The 17,363-nt window shown below is 43.7% G+C and overlaps 1 protein-coding gene across 1 annotated transcript; it reads left to right on the forward strand.

The window, feature by feature from the left end:
* The first annotated feature begins 210 nt into the window (after positions 1 to 210).
* On the forward strand, positions 211 to 17,328 carry LOC139908901 (guanine nucleotide-binding protein G(I)/G(S)/G(O) subunit gamma-2). The gene is made up of 4 exons (XM_071895768.2): positions 211 to 372; positions 9,882 to 9,958; positions 14,738 to 14,856; positions 16,237 to 17,328. Exons 3-4 carry the CDS (start codon positions 14,770 to 14,772, stop codon positions 16,363 to 16,365), a joined length of 216 nt encoding a protein of 71 aa, XP_071751869.1. The 5' UTR covers positions 211 to 372; positions 9,882 to 9,958; positions 14,738 to 14,769; the 3' UTR covers positions 16,366 to 17,328.
* Positions 17,329 to 17,363: the final 35 nt, after the last annotated feature.

Raw genomic sequence — 17,363 nt, forward strand, 5'->3', positions numbered from 1 at the left:
GAGTAGGAAAGGAGAGAAAAAGAAAAAGAGAGAGGGAGGGAGGGAGGAGGGTAGTAGCTTCTCGTAGCCGGAGCGTTTGTGCTGGCTGAAGGGTGGAGACTCAGAGCAGCAGTGGGGAGGGAGGGCGTCTCTCAGCTGGAGCAGAGAGAGAGAGAGAGAGAGAGAGAGAGAGAGAGAGAGAGGGGAGTGTGTGTGCATGCGCTCGCCTGACTGCCTGCCTGCCTGCTTGCCTCACTGACTGGCTGACTGTGTGTGTGTGTGTATGTGTGTGAGAGACAGAGAACGGGCGAGGGGAGAACGCGTGGATACTACTCCACAAGACTGGATGTGTTTGGCGTCACCGGAGGAGAACACACACACACACACACAAAGGTAAGCCTCAGATAGATATATATATATAACCAAAATTTTGTCTTTTTTTTTAGCATTTTTTGGCTTTTTTTTTTCCTCCTGTGGCGTCCGGGATAATGGGATCCAATACAGGGTGTGTTTCAGAGGAGGGGGTGTTTTATGTCATTTTGTCAGACTGATGCCACAAGCTGGTTTACATCATGGAATCCCCTCCTCCCTTTAAAATCTGAGGCTAAAACCTCCTCGCTCTGAGGTGTGCTGGACTCTCCTGCTTTATTTTCCTCCCCATTTCTGTTTCATATATGTGTGTGTGTGTGTGTGTGTGTGTGTGTGTGTGTGTGGGTAAGAGAGGGGGAATAAGAGAATGGAATCCCTTCCTCCTTCCCAAAGCGTTGGGCAGATCTTATAATATGGAGCCAAAGGAATTAAGGGCATCTGTTTCGGGGGGGATATTTGCATGAGTGGGGGATGAGAGACGAGAGGAGAGAGAGAGAGAGATGGAAAGAGACAGAGAGAGAGAGAGAGAGGCTGGGGGAGGGAGAGGAAAAGAGAGATAGATGCTGGAGGGAGACAGGAGGGAACAGAGACGGCAGAAAAATCAGAGAGAGGAATCCCACAAGGCTCCTGTGAGGGTTTTTTTTTTTCCGGCCCGTTCCCGAAACCTCCTGCTTCTCCGGGCCGCGAGGAGAAAGCAGTCGACCCGACCACACAAGCTCCTTCACCTGGGGTTGTACTGGCCGTATCAGGCAGATGGCCGGGGGCGGAGGGGGGGGGGGTGGAGGGGAGGGGAGGGGGGGGATGTTTTTATGTTGCTCACAGACAGATACAGTCATGCATTTGCAAGGGAGATGGAGAAGACTCAACCGGCCGTGTTACATGTGTGTTTTTTTTTACGGTGCCTGGTACTGGCATGTTCATCAAAATTCAATCGTCTCCGCGCGGCACTGTGTCACACACACACCGGCCACAGTCACACACACACACACACACACACACACACACGCGCGGCGAGTCGGGCGTCACAATTTTTTTACACAGGAGCTCAGGTCCGGGCGGCTCGCAGCTCTCATGACACGGAGCAGGAGCTGCTGCAAGGCCACATATTGTTTTACACACAGCGATGTTGAGGCTAGAACAATGATACACAAAGTATTAACAGAGCAGAAAGAAAAACAACCTAAACCTTGAGACTTTGGAGCACAATGGAAAGTGTTTGTTTTTTTTTTGTGTTTTTTTTCTCCATCAAGGCGAAAGGTATACAGAGAGAGTGTGGGAGAGGGAGGTAGTAGTAGGAAGGAAAGGGAGCGAGGGAGTGAGACAGAATGATGGAGGAGTGAGGAAGAATGAGCATCCACGCCTTATTGACTACTTTGACCTCTCCACTCCCTTCTCTGCCTTCAACCAAAAATCCATTCCTTATTTCCTTCCAAGTCGGGCCAAGACATGTGGAAGTCTCCAAACCCGGGGCTGGGCTTCCCGAAAGCATCTTTTTGGCTAAAGTCATCTTTGTTCCATTGTGAAACCCATTGCAGTAACATGGTTTTACTGCAAAGACTAACTTGTTACTCAGTGATCTAATGGACACATCAGAGAGAGGGGAAGATAAGGCAGAGGGGGATAAATACTCTATAATGTGTGTTATTGCACCAAGGGCTTTGACCTTTGTACTCCTCAACATTGTTTTTATTGTATTTAAGCTTATTCTACTGTACTAAACGCCTAAAAAGTAAATCTAAGTTTCTGTCTTGTCTGACAGCTAAATGACAGCTATAATGTATCTACGATGCCAAAACAAATTCACTTCCATTACTTCTCCCCCGTACGCACGTACAGTCTGAGCATGACGGGGTTTGTGTGCCGAAAAAGTCCGAGCAGCTCGCTCTGCTAGAATCTAAACAAGTCCGGATGTTTGTAATATTGTTAACAGCCCAGGAGTCTGGCGGTGTTATTCTTGGCATGCTGATTGATTCCAGAGGAAAAGTATGTTCATGACTCCTCACTCTCACAGTTCGGGCGCAGTAAGAGTAAGTCCCACTAATTTCCCCCAAGTTAAAGCCTGTGCAAGAGAGCTTAATGTACAGAAATGTGTAGAAACCAAAGAGTTGAACCCATCACACATCACACACAGGACAGGAACTTTTTTTATCCACCGAACCACAGCGGCCGATGCCAAAATACACCAACCACTTGCGCTGTTTAACCAGCCAAATATGATTTTCAGAATGGAAACGAACCTCCAGACGATGGCTGGTTACCTGCCAAAGTGGCTGGTGGAATTTAAAAACCTCCCAGTCAGTCACGGCCAAAATTCACCAACATTTGGCCGGTGGCTGGTGTTAATTTTCCACCCCGGTCGCGCCACACATGCGGTTATTCTTATGTTTCTATTACGCCGTAATCATTCGTGTGACAGCGGTGTGATACATTGTTTCTACCCTAGTGACTGTGCTGCTGTTGCGAAACACATATCAAAGTCAAAGGTTTTCAACGTGATTCTTTTAAACGCTTGGGGAAAAAAACCAACTTCCTCATTGCTTCAATCTCCACTAACAAAAAAAAAAAAAAGAGCCCACGCTGAGCCTCGGTCGTTTGATTTAATAAACATAATAGAGCACCATTTGTGTTCCCCGGAGCAAAAGGCCTCCTCCCTGCTGCCTCCTTGACTCCCGTGGGAGGCATCATTTCCTGGGCCACTGCCCCTCCCCCCCCACCTTGGAGACCTAGATCTACCCCCCCACCCCTCCCAATCCCTCAAATGGCAGGATGGGCAAGGCATACTGTGTGTGTGTGGGGGGGGGGGGGTGGCACAGATGTCTGGGCTAATCGAATGATCATGGGCGGTGGTGGTCCGGCCGAGAGGCAGCAGTGGGACTCAGTGGTTCAAAACCCCAATGTTCAGCTGGCAGCAGAGGGAGAGAGAGAGAGAGAGATAGACAGAAAGAGTGAGAGAAAGAGAGAGAGAGAGGAAGAGGTGGACAGAGCGAGACAGAGGTAGGGTTATTGTATTATTCTATGATTTGATGCAAAAACTCTCAACATTATAGCACGCTGTCTAGTTGTAATAACAGCTGATACATCAGTTGATGGGTTTTGTAACCATATCTACTTTGGAAAGAAATGTTCCCTGATGTTCATTGCTCAATATTTAAGAAACACAAATGATTACATGTTCTAAATTGTTTGTATTTTATAAGAAATGGGCTCAACTTCAGTAATACTTACTTTCACACGTAGATTTTCTTTTGCATTCAATTTTTCAAAAGCTGGACATCATGAATGAAACAAATGTGAACCACAAAACATACGAACCCCAACCAACACAAGGGTAGACACAGCAGCATTATATTGCTGTATCATTAGCACAACAGAGGGAGTCAATGTTGTCTGAACGTCCCAAAATCCGTTTCTTCCTGTCATCACTGTTCACACAGCAGGGTCAGAGTCAATACACTTTCAGCTCAGGCAACTCCAAATGTAAACAGGAAAGCTGTTGTTTGATTATAGTACATCTTGAAAATCGACATACAAATAATTTCTCACTATTGTTATTATTAGTATTACTATTATTATTGTTGTTGTTGTTGTTGTTGTTGTTAGTAGTAGGAGTAGTAGTAGTAGCAGTAGTAGTATTAGTAGTAATAGTGGCAGTGGTAGTAGTAGAAATAGCAGTAGTATTGATAGTAGAAATAGCAGTAGTAGTAGTGGTAGCATTAGTAGCAGTAGTAGTAGCAGTAGTAGTAGTAGTAGTAGTAGTAGTAGCAGTAGTAGTAGCAGTAGTAGTAGTAGCAGTAGTAATAGTGGTAGTATTAGTAGTAGTAGTAGCAGTAGTAGTAGCAGTAGTAGTAGTAGCAGTAGTAATAGTGGTAGTATTAGTAGTAGTAGTAGCAGTAGTAGTAGCAGTAGTAGTAGTAGCAGTAGTAATAGTGGTAGTATTAGTAGTAGTAGTAGCAGTAGTAGTAGCAGTAGTAGTAGCAGTAGTAGTAGTAGCAGTAGTAATAGTGGTAGTATTAGTAGTAGTAGTAGCAGTAGTAGTAGTAGCATTAGTAGTAGTGGTAGTATTATTATTAGTAGTAGCAGTAGTAGTAGTAGCAGTAGTAGTAGTGGTAGTGGCAGTAGTATTGGTAGTAGAAATAGCATTAGTAGTAGTGGTAGTATTATTAGTAGTAGTAGCAGTAGTAGTAGTGGTAGTGGCAGTAGTATTGGTAGTAGAAATAGTGCTAACATTACAAGCATCCAAAAAGGAGTGCAATGGTAAAGCCAGTGTCCAGAAAATATATTTAAGACAGCACAGAACCGTTCATATCCAAAATGCTATTATTCGATATCTTGAAAGTACAGTGGATCTAGTCTGTGAAAGTGTTTTTTGAGCTGTCAGTCATTTTCTAAGAATAGATTCCCACTTTTTTCCAAATGGTGGATACCTCATTTTGGAACGAAACTCTTCAAACGTTGGCTGTGTCCCTGACATGTTCATGTATAATGGGGAACAGAGCGCTGCAGGCTGAGTGATGTGAGCCAGAGGCCAGCTTCAGGTTTGAGTCCAGCTTCAGGTTTGAGTCCAGCTCCAGGTCTGAGTCCAGCTCCAGGTCTGAGTCCAGCTCCAGGTCTGGGTCCAGTCTGAGCTGAGAGCTGAATAGTGATGGAGAAGGAGGCTCAGCTGTCAGACTCAGCATCGCGTCCCCAGACAATTACGGCCTGACAGCAGGCTCTCTCTCTCTCTCTCCCGCTCTTTCTCTATGTGTGTTTGTGCGATGGGAGGAGTGTCCTTTCTCATATTCAAGGGCAGAGACCCGTGCTCTATTACATTCAACAGTCAATATCCTCTTGATCACGTTCATTAATAACTCCAGCGGTCAGTTTCACGTTACTTCTCCCCGCTGCGGTCACAGGAAAAGACGCTCAGGAAGATATTACCGTTGCATCTTGGTCTCTTTCCTCCATCTCTTCCTGATAAGCTTCTCTTCTTCTTCTTCTTATTTTAGCTTCTTTTTTTTTTTCCATTCTGCATATCCCTTCCCATCGATTTAAGATGGTTAAATCTGTGTTTAGCCAAGCGTGCCCTTCACCACCCGTTGTTTCGCAGAGACATCGCAGGCTGTACCTCATTGTCCTATGACACACTGAGGATGGCACAGTCACTCAGTCAGGCCTCGCAATGTTGTGGACTGTAAGGGAAGCATTCTGCGTGTGTGTGTGTGTGTGTGTGTGTGTGTGTGTGTGTGTATATACCACTGCCATCTCATGAAAACCTCACAAAAGTTCAACTTTTTTTTCAGAAATAATGAAAGGCAGCCTTGTTTTCAGATTGATGCCTGTGCATTTTTGAATATCCACAATGGGGTTTTGGATCAGTTTCCTGGGTCTGAAAGTCAAAAGAAAAGAACCCACTCAGCTCATAAAGCACCGTGTCAGCGTTTAACAAAAATGAAAAACACAAAAATTGAGTTAGGAGGTTTTTGTGTGATAAAGAGGATAGTATCCCCCTTCCTCACAATAGTTACGACATGCATAACCCTTATCTTAGAGAAAAACAGAGATAAGTCAATTCCTTACCTCCCTTTACTAATTCTAAACAAGGCAACAGTAAACATCTCGTCCCCCACATATGATTGAGTCCCCATCTGGGCCAATCAGTAACAAATATGTCACCTTATTTAGAGCTGTAACTGTAGTTCACCCTTGGGCCAAATAGTGTCATTGTGAATGCTGGATGCAGTGGTGAGATGCATCATTTCCCCAAGTTTCGGCAAAATCTAAAGTATACAAATGTTGTAGCGCCCCCCCCAATTCAGCCAATTAGTGCAATTTTTAAAATGCCAGAACGGAGCCAAGAGACGCATCATTCCCCGAAGTTTCATCAAAATCCGATAGGGGGCGTCCGTGATATTGTGCGTGACATACAGACAATTAAACAAACATTATAGCTCCCCTCCCTTTGGCCAATCAGTGTAGTTTTGAAAATGCCAGAATGGAGCTTCGGCAAAATCCGATAAGTGGATAACTGGATTTTGTGTGTGATGGACAGACCGAACGGAACCAATCCATCATCCCTCCTCCGATTTTATTATGGGGGACAATAAACAATACACCAATGTTTGCTCGTATGCGAGTACGTACTGTATATACGTGGCCTCCAAAACGAAGCCAGCTCCATTGGTCCCAGTTATCTCTGAGCAGGGGCCCCGTTCTGCCTCCCCGCCGTCCCTGCAGACCCTCCCAGGTTAATCACTCGCTCTCCGGGGTCCAGATGGCTGAGCCAGGGACAGATTTTTAATTACCACGCTCTGATTTCACACCCTGGGCATCGCAGAGGACAGAACACTCCCTGCCTGGCCGCCTTAATTTCTCTCCTCGGACGCCGTAAAGAAGAAAAAAAAACCACACACAAAACAGAATAATGGGTGGAGAGGCTGGTAGGCCACTGTGACAGTGGTAGCAATTGCCATTATGTGGGCGTGTGTGCACTACAGAAAGAGAGAGAGAGAGAAAGAGGGGGGGGGGGAGAGTGAAAGCGAGAGAAAGGGAAGAGAGGCAGAGAGAGAAAACGAGAGTGAGAATGAGGCAGCGTGTGTGGGAGTGCGCGAGAGATCGTCACTCTCGACAGGCTAGGAATTATATTTTCCTCACCAGGATGTTTCCTGCGGTGCTTAATCACCCTTTAAGTCAACGACACCCAGAGTCAAGCAGCAGCTATAATCACATCTGTGGAGGGCCTCGTCACGAACACACACTCCCTGAAAACCAGAGGAGGAGAGGAGGGGTGGTGGTGGTGGTGGTGGTGGTGGTGGTGGGAGGGGGGGGGATTGGGGACGTGAATCTCCAAAAAGGCAAGGGAAGAAGAAGGAGAGGCAGACAGGCTGGCAGAGGGAGGCCAGATGCCCCGGGCGGAGGCAGATGATGGCGGCGTTAGCGGTAGGATGGAGCGTGCCGGGGGTCTTTCTGTCATCGCTAAACACCCGTCTGCGTCGGAGGGAGGAGCGGGGAGCAGAAGGTTGGAGCGCGGGAGAGAATCGGATCACCGCTCACGTCCCATATTCCATCTCTCTGCCTTTCGTCCTCTCCGTACAGTTCAGTTCAATGTGCTTTACTGGCACAAAAGTAGAGAGCAATATTGCCAAAGCATCAAGATTAAAAAAAAATGTGTTTGTACATTCATCAGTCTCTCTCTCGTCCCCTGATCTTGCTGCTCTGGAACATAATTCAAATATGATGACACTAACAGTTCACAGGGAAATCAAATTCAGCAACAATATTTTCTTTTTTTTTTTTTTAAGAGGAGTCGGCAGTCTTGCCTCCTCAAACACTTTAGTTTTTTGCAGCAGTATACAGTATACTGTTCTAATGGTGGAGAAAAAGCAAGAAAGTAGATAGTGAGAGATGTAACAGCGGAGTCAGGACTTGGAGCCATTACTTGCAGATTCAAACAATGGACTTGAGACTGGAAAGTCGCCAGTCCGAATCCCCGGACCAGCAAGGAAGATCTGGGATGAGCGAGCAACACGCTTCCCACACATAGGCATAGATTTTGGGGGGAGACAGGGGAACATGTCCCCCGGTTTCCCAATTATTTCTGCCTCAATCATATATACTAGATTCTTACTTGTTCTACAGTTTTAGAAGCACAGTTGAGTTTTACTGAAGCACATTTTGTGATTGTCTTTGGTCACAGACGCAAACACTCCTTCCCTATAAAAAATGTAACCCTTCCCCTAGTTGTTTGAATCTCCTTGTAATGCTTTTAAAGTCATCAGAGGTTTAGTTTAGCAATGTCTTACTGCATTTCCCAATCTCTCTCTTCTTCACACACTTTGTATATTTTGTTTCAATCTTGCCGATAAAGTGAGGGAAAACAGATGCATTTAGGCTCCTACTACGCCCATATTGTGTGTGTGTGTGTGTGTGTGTGTGTGTGTGTGTGTGTCCCAAAACTGAATAAAACTTAGGCCCTTGCTCCTGTATCTCCACTGCCTCCAAGGTTCCCTTGGGCAAGGTGCTTAACCCTTAATTTCTCCAGTGGAGCAGCTCAGTAGACGACAGTAGAGGCCTGTAGTTGCACTGGGCGACTCCCAGGTGTTAATGTGTGTGTCACTTAATGAGTGAAGAGCAGGATGTCTCTGTGAAAAAGCATGTGTTCTTCCCTGGGTAAATAAAGCGTGTAACGAAGCAGTCACAAGTTCAGATCATGCTTATGAGCAGATGAAGTCACCAGGATGTCATCAGAGAAACTGTTTGTCAGCTGTGCTACACTGTCACCACTGTTATAATCTGAGAAGATGATGTTAATAATGGTCATCAGTCGTAACTGGGTTATACTAAGTAAGTTTCCAGATTTTACTGTCTCTGATTATACTCCTGATAAGCCTTACGTGTCTAACTATTAAAATATACAAGCACTGACGCACGAGTTTGGGTGAGTTTACTATTAAAATACAGAGTATAGAGTTACAGCTGAGATACACAGTTGCAGGATGCATGTAACACGGGATTGATGGAGGATCGCAGAGGAAAAGATTTTCCATCTTTCCCAAACTGGACATGAAACAGTGTATACTCACAAAACGACATAACTCTTAGACAGAAGGGTTCTTCAACTTTTTCAGCCTGAGACCCAAATGAGAAATTGACTTCCCCATCCAAGAGTCAGATTTATGAAAATATATTAGTTTTGTTATGTGAAGATCCACTAAACAGTCCTGTCCTTCTACCCACTGGACTATCCCAAAGTTTAAGAGTCACTGCTCTAATAAAATTATTACACAGCTTGCATAACGCAGTGTAACAGCGTGGATTAATGACCCCAGTGAATCTGGAATGGAGGCACCACACTACAGCAGAATAGCCTGCTCACTGTTTTGTTTTTTACTCTAAGTAGTCCCAACGTTGCTTGAATATTCTGGCTCGGGACCGCGCCGCTTTTCGCAAGGTTGCGTTAACGGATGCTTTAGCATTGCTTTAACGTTGCGCGCTGCCATGATTTACGGCGGTGGAATTCCCTTCCTCTGCAGATCTGCTCTTGCAGAGTAATTGGCCCATTTATCAGAAGCAGCAGAAAACCGAGCCACAGAGTCACAGATGCATTAAGAATGAATCTGTTGGACCAGAGAGGCACACATACAGAAAGAGAGAGAAAGGGAGAGATAGAGGGGAAGAGAGAGAGAGAGGTGAACGGGTCAAGTGCTTGAATATTTCGAGTATCAACAGAAGCTCAACGTGAAACCATAAACTAATATTTCCCTTGCAAAGTCACGCCTTGCGTCTCCCTCTGTAGCGTGTGTGTGTGTGTGGTGTGTGTTCGTCGGGTCTCTCTCCGCTCCCGAGCCCCTGAGTGTGTTTTGTAAGAGCGAGCTGTGACATTCTGACACACAGTGATCAGAGGCGACAGGCTGCACAGGCCTCGTTGTAATTTAGCTGGAATGCAGGAATGGAAGCGTGCAGAGCTTGTGCCTGTGTTCACCAACGGCCCGCCCTCTGAATCCCACTCTCTTTCTACCCCTCTCTCTCTCGCTCTTTCTCTCTCTCTCCCTTCCCAGAGAGTGGGGCGGACACAAACTGCTGACTGAACTGCAGGCAGACACCGGGGCAGAGTGCGGGGGAGTAAGCAGACAAGGTAAGTCAAGACAGAGAAGAGTGGGCTGTGTGTGTGTGTGTGAGAGCGTGCACCATAGCACAGTCAGGGTAAGGGCGGGACCCAGTATGAGAACAGATACATGCAAGCATCAGCCGTTTCTCATAACGTTACCGCATGAAATTGGGGCGAGATTTCACACATTTTGAAATAGTGATGGCACAGCGTACTTTTCTTCTTTTTTGTGTGTGTGTGATTGCATTTTACTTGGAAAGTGCTGCAAAATTGTGCAACAGCGAGAGAGATGGTTATCTGCTCTGAATGAATCGTGACAGCTTCCGCAAAGTTGTTGACAGCTGACACAGTGGAGGCCTGTGCGTGTCCATCCGAATGCATTATTTATCAGCGCCTGTTTAAAATGTCACACTTATCAGCATGTTGACACCATGTGCAACATCTCAGGACGGTATTTCGGGCAGCTGTCGGATAGGACAGGGAGCACAAGAGGTTTTCGTGACGCAGATGAGCGGAGTGGCAGATTCATGCGTTCGTGAGGAGTGAATTTTTTATCCTGAAACAGAATTCACATGTATTTGTCGTATAACCTCGGACTGCCTCATCTAGATTGGCGAAGCATCTCCCAAAGCTAAAAGCCACACAGGCACCAGTCCAGTCTGGTTATTGTGTATTTGAAACCTCATTAGTTGCCTCCAAGGTAGCAGCTATTCTTCCTGGAGTCCACACAGTCATGGGCAGACAATACATGCCACCATCCCCTCACCCCTCCCTCTCAAGATAGGAAAATGTCAGTGTGGCATTTTTGCATGCCCCGCTGACAATAAACAGGAAAAAAATACTTTGTGGGCACGGTGACAGTGCCCTCAGAATGATTTCATCTATCCTAAATGGCAAGTAACCGCTTTGTATTTCGTTGTTTTGCATATTTTGCACAGCCAAGTATGCTTGTTTTGACAATTCAAGTTTAGTGACAAGCTATCAGAAACACAAAATCGATTTAGATGTCGTTTAGATGCACCAGTGATCTGAAAACCGCTTTCTTTCATGATAGTTTTCTGGATGTGTTAGAGTGTGTGAAAGGTGACCGTCTCTGCATGTATCGCTGCCTTGCCATGTATTTACGGAGCAGCATCATGAAGTGTCTCCTGATGGCATCATACAGTAAAGCCTTGACTCTCTGGAGGAAGAGTGGTTTTATGTTCACAAGTACTGATTAAACTGTCCAGCGGCAGGAGAAACATTATGTGAAACCTGTTTTGGGTGTTCTTCATCCTCACACCCCTTTGCTCCTTTGAAAGGAGTAAGCCACAGTTTCCCATCAGCTAGTAAACTAATTACTACAAAATGATCTCCTGTCAATTCTACACAAAGTAGGCTACTGTACCACAGTGTCTGATTATTTTCTGTAAAGAGCGAAGGCCTACTTTTCCGTAGACATCCCAGAAACCTTAAAGAGTGACATCCATCCCTATCAATAGGCTGGTGATACGCTGGCCTGTTTTGACGTCTCCCATGAGTGTTGAAACAATATTATGGCCTCGATACGAAACAAGCTAAAGACTCATTTCTGCTTGGAGGTGTCAACCATGCCCTTGTAGTTAGTCCCTGCCCTATTTCGGTGAGGGACAAAACTTAGTTTTCCACGCAAGAACCTCAAGAAATTTGCGTTATACTTCAAGTCTCATACATTGAAGTCACACATTCAATTTCAAACATGACAAAATAAAAATTACACTGAACGCTCCGCCCTTCACAGTAGGATATTGGAGGAAAGTTGGCATATGGCCTCCACAGAGGGGCACCAGATTATAGTATTTTCACCCCACACAAATATCAATACATTGGACCCAGCAATCTGTTTGAAGGAATTATCAATCCAAAAATCCACTCCAGCTGCATCACACCAGTTGGTCTAATCTCCAACAAGGTCGAAGATCCCTTAATACTCGGGCTATCATTGGAACAGATACTGGTGCTGCTACTTCTGATTGCATACTATCTCTATAATGACACTTCCCTCAATATCTCTTCTTGTTGAATGAAAGCTCTTTAATTAATCAAGTAATTTATTTTCTGTGTAACATCTGCTTTTCTAAATCAAACCATGTTCCACTGATTTCTTCGGTACAAAAAAGAAGAAAACTTGACTTCTCATTTGAAGAATCCAACATTTTGAAGCTTTTCGATAACTTTCCATTCCGTTTGATGCCTTTAAAATCAGTACTGATACCGTTTCAGTACCGACAGCGATTGCTTTTCGATACCCAGCCCACTTTAAAACAGATGCCACTATGACCCTATAAGGTGACGCACTCCTGAGTGTGAGAACAACCAGGATCCCTGAGCTGCAGCGACTGTAACACTTGTGTTTATGTTACGCTGTTAATACCACGTAGTCTGCTGCATGTAGTGCTCATCAATCCTCTTCAGATTGTCATTTGGCTCGCACTGACATGGGATCAAGGTTTCCCAGCTTGGTCCTGAAGACGTCTTTCAGTTCTAACAATGATGGGAAATGGATTTTCCTTCAAACCTGTATTTTAAAACAACGCTCTTTTTCCAGCAGCTTAAATGACTCCCAAAATGACTTGGAATAATATACAGTACAAGCCTTTTAGCTCCCGTAAGTAGACACACGCACCACATCTACATTCGCATAGTGCTCCTTCCAATGCTTGGAAAAACTTTGTCTTTTAAATCATGAAGGGAATCTCAGGTGTCCAGTGCATAGCCAGACTAATAAATAAAGTGAAACCAGGCGTAAATACAGGGTGAGGCATGGTGAGACACTGCAAGAAGCAAAACCTTCTGTTCAGGAAAACCATACGACTGTTAGCTGACTTACTCTACCTACCTGCACGCAATCCTTTATCAACTGCAACCACATCAGTGTCCCAATATTAATCCCATTAAAGTGACTATGTGACACTGACCTCAACAAACAAAGCAACAAAGCAACGTGATCTCATATAAATTCGTGAAATGAGCACGAAGTGAATGCAGATTATAGTGGACACGAATTACGTGAAGATTACATTCTTCCACCACAAATTGGATTCTGTGACAATAACACAAATTAACGTTTAGGCAAGTAAAACAACTTTGCTTAAGGTTTGGGTTCAGGTTATGGTTAAGCAACTAAAATAACTTGGTTAAGATAAAGGAATGGCTTTGGTCCTGGTTAAATAAGAAAAAGCTTAGCTAAAAATTAAAACTTGACTCACAGTAGAAATCTCCTTGGTAAGAAGCTGGGAATTGAACAGTAAATGCATCCGCCCATCCACCACTCCTCTGACACGGCATGATGGGAATTTAACATGAGCTTCCAGCCGGAAATGCAGGTCAATTTTAGCTATGGCTGGTACGTTTGTCTACCCTACCAACCACTTTGGCATGTAGTCAAATATTATTAAATCTAATTAGCTGGTGAAACAGAGAGACTCTAACTGGTGGGTAAAAAAGTTAGTTTCCTCCTGTGTATTGAGGTTATAGTTGCTGAAGCACATCAGGCTAATGACAGCAGCAGCAGCAGCTCCTGGCCTCATGTCACGCTCTCCCTGTGCGGGCGCTGCGTGGACAGGTGTGCCACCGTGGGCCATCGATATTTCTGCTCCAGCGCCTCACTGAGATCAGTCTTAACCCCACGCCGACTCCAACCGGCGTGCATACGGACGAGCGGCGGGGGGGGCGCAGGGAGGACTGATCAGGCACCGGGGATGATGCTGTTTTAGATATTATATTATTACGTTTATCAAAGAGGGTACAAAACACAGACAGAGGAGGGAAGGAAACTGTGTATCCACAGTGACCAAGGCAGCAGTTGTATCTCAAATTTCAAATGTTATTTTCACTATTTCATCAGCCAACAGGATTATTAGAATAAAGTAGGACCTGCAAATGATGGTCAATGTGGCTGTTAGAGTAGACTAACCTAGAGTAAAAGTAAAAACCTCTATCGAATGAAAAAGTTGAACATACTGTAGTTTTGGATACATGGATACACTGGCATCCTCTACTGGTGAGTCTACTAGTTCTCCAAAGTGAGTATCACTCAGTATATGATAATAATAAGAAAGCAGTATTTCTGAAATAAGACTTGTATTGATACCTAAAGCTAATGAAGACAGCCTGTTCACATTACAGCTTCCCTATAGACTCTGCATAGACGCCAAAGATATTGATAAAGATGAACAATGATGTGTGTGTGTTACAGTGACACACACACACACACACACACACACACACATAAGGCATTGTTGAGGCTATTTTTTACATGTGCTGCCTGCTCCCTTACCTTGCATCAAAGACAAACTACATCAATTTATTGATTTATCGTCCTTGACACTAAGACACTCTAAATAAGAACAATCTCTACGACCTTGTGGCATTCAGAAAATCGCTACAATCAGCGCAAAGCAACTGTTTTTTTTTTTTGTGTGAAACCGATAATGTTATTTTTCCGTCGATATATCTAGTTTTAAATATAGTGATGGATAAAGCGCGGCCCCCTCAGTCTCGCTTCCCACTTTCTCTCCCTCCCCCTCACTGTCACGGGCTGCCTAGCAACTGACACCATAAATAATATGCCTGTGGTTTGTAAGTGTGTGTGTTTGTGTATGTGTGCGTGTGTGTGTGTGTGTGTGTGTGTGTGTGCATATACACAGGCATGTGATAATGAACAGGGTATCTGTTACTAGCACTCCTATTTGCATGCTTGCCATTTTGCAGTGCTTTCCCATCAATGGCACACTGTGTCTGAATTTAAATGTTTGGGATATTAAAATGTGTTTCTCCTCTGTGTAGACAGCGAACACAAGACCTAACTGATTAGGCCCATGGCGAGCAATAACACAGCCAGCATCGCACAAGCCAGGAAACTGGTGGAACAGCTGAAGATGGAGGCCAACATTGACAGGATAAAAGTGAGTTCAACTGACACAACATGTCCATATAGTGACGATGGAGTCACTTAAAGGGAAGGTTCAGCGATTTTATAAGCCCAACCTATTAATCAATAATTTATTTATTTATTTTGGTTTTTTTTTTAGCACAAAAGAGTAATTCAAACAAAATATCCATAATGTATACCAACATCATAAAGAGCATGTGCAAGGAAGACCAAAGAAACCCCGAGGGGCTTATGGAGTGTCTCCCTTAATAACAATCATACATAATTACAATATAGTGTAATGAAACCCACAAAAAGTTTAGAAAGAAAAAAACAATATAAACAAATCAATAGGTAAAGTAATACTGTTAAATAAATAGAAAAAAGTAAAAGAATATTAAAAGAAACCGAAAAGAAAAGGAAAAGCAGAGTAAAGGAATAAAGAGAGAAAACAAAAAAAATAAATAATAATATCATCATCACTAATCTTAGAATGTGCCAAAAGTTTTTACATTAGAGCTTGCATTTCTGTGAAATCACCTCCTATTATCATTTGTTAGCAATGCTAGCACAAGTCAATGGGGTATGAAACCATAACTCTTAAAATCACTTGCAAGCCATTCCATAATACCTCCATAGCTGTAGTAATAGTAAAAATATGCAGTAGAACTTGCTCAAAGCACTTGAATGGGATTTTGAAAGCAATGGTTTCATACCCTGTTGTTCTGCACTAGCATTGCTACTAAATACTAACAGGAGGGGGTGAGTAAATAATGACTGAATCTTCATTTTTGGGTGAACTATTCCTTTAATTAGAGGCGGGTAGGGACATTCTTCTCTGTTGCAGCCCCACTTTATGATTTTGGACTATTTCAGAAAGGTTATATTACGTAACAGTCTTGCCTAGTGCAGCTTTAAATATTTATAAAGACAGGGGGATGAGTTATCCGGTGCCTAACTTCACATTTACTGTTTTTATGCATAATGTGTGTCTTAAATGAATGTTTTTCTGTCTGCCGTGAGAGATACCCTGCAGGAGTAAACAGAGTTCATTAAAGCCCATGAAAACGGCATCTTTACTTCCTTAATTTGATATATTTGCTGGATGTTGGGGCGGGACATAACGCAGTGAGGGATCATTCAGAAGTGTAAACCAATGGAATATCAGTCAGGGAGAGAAAGGCAGTTTTATTTATATATGGGAGGGGTGGAGGGGCGGGACTGTTCAAAAATCTGTGATGTTTTATTGGTTGGAATTTATATTAACGCCTACTGGTACAGCATGATGTCACCATTAAAGATACTCTGTTTTCTAGGAAGTAAAAGTAATAGGAGTGAATTTTAAAGTGAATTGAATTGAATTCACTTCGTCTGTATTATTGATACGTGTGTGTGTGTGTGTGTGTATTCACAGGTGTCAAAAGCAGCAGCAGACTTAATGTCGTACTGCGAAGCCCACGCCAAAGAGGACCCACTGTTATCACCGGTGCCAGCGTCGGAGAACCCCTTCAGGGAGAAGAAGTTCTTCTGTGCCATCCTGTAAAACGCTGCATGGCCCTTCAGCAGTCTGCTCATTGTGGGACTTGAACGCGGACGTTCAAAATACGTAGAAATCTTCTAGTAGGAGGAGGAGGGCACGGCCATTATTGCCCACCCCCTCCCCCCCCTTTCTCGAACGGCACCTAAAGAGTGCAATTTAAAAACCGCAGAGTTAACATGTAACCATTTAAGGGGTTGTGATTGCTTTTTTTTGAGGGGTGTGCAGCATGTTGAAGGGGGTCTGTGCTTTTAGATGACACACGGGGGGAAATGTGGCGTGTGATGATAACCCAGAGACGTGACGGACAACCAATCAACCAACCAATCGAGTCTTCAGGTTGTGATGTGTACAAAAAAACAAAAAAGACAAAATGAAAATAAAAATATTTTGTGGTTCTTTTGGAACTTCCAAATGTTCTGTTAAATGGTTTGTTGGTGGGTCGAACACTGTAGGACAGCAAGCAAAAATACGCCTACCACTAGACGCCACCCGATTATTGGAATGTTTTTTTTTTTTGAGTTGTTGTTTATTTTATGTTCATTTCAACTTTACCTATTACTTAGATAGCTTTCTATAACTGTATGTGATTACTGAAAACGGCTCTGTTCACTTTTTTTTACACCAACAGATTAGTGAAAGCTTTTTTAATGGGAAGTTTGAAACATTCGACTCTGTGATTCTCTTTACAAATACCTTTCTGCAAATCAGTCTCTGTGTATCGACATCTATCTGGCAAATGTGATACAGTTTGTCTCCTTCAGATACAAACCCTCTTTCTACTATTTGTATAAAATGACTAGCAAGTAAACTGTGCTGTGCTGTGAGTTCTGAATGTTTGTGTTTGTATCATTAACTATTGCATGAAATGGACAAACAAGCTCTTCTCTATTTCTTTTCATGTGGAGATTGTATGGAAAAGGGCAGCCTCCATCTGGAAGTGCCAAAAATATTAAAATAATGATTCAATATGGACTCAACAAGGACATCTCTCAAATGCAAGG

This window comes from Centroberyx gerrardi, chromosome 17, assembly GCF_048128805.1.
Source record: "Centroberyx gerrardi isolate f3 chromosome 17, fCenGer3.hap1.cur.20231027, whole genome shotgun sequence".
Lineage (NCBI taxonomy): Eukaryota > Metazoa > Chordata > Actinopteri > Beryciformes > Berycidae > Centroberyx > Centroberyx gerrardi.

Bases quoted from the DNA above. Each gene is read 5' to 3' on its own strand.
- LOC139908901 (XM_071895768.2), top strand. From the start codon at position 14,770: ATGGCGAGCAATAACACAGCCAGCATCGCACAAGCCAGGAAACTGGTG. The intron at 14,857-16,236 runs GTGAGTTCAACT...GTGTATTCACAG, and splicing joins CCAACATTGACAGGATAAAA to GTGTCAAAAGCAGCAGCAGA.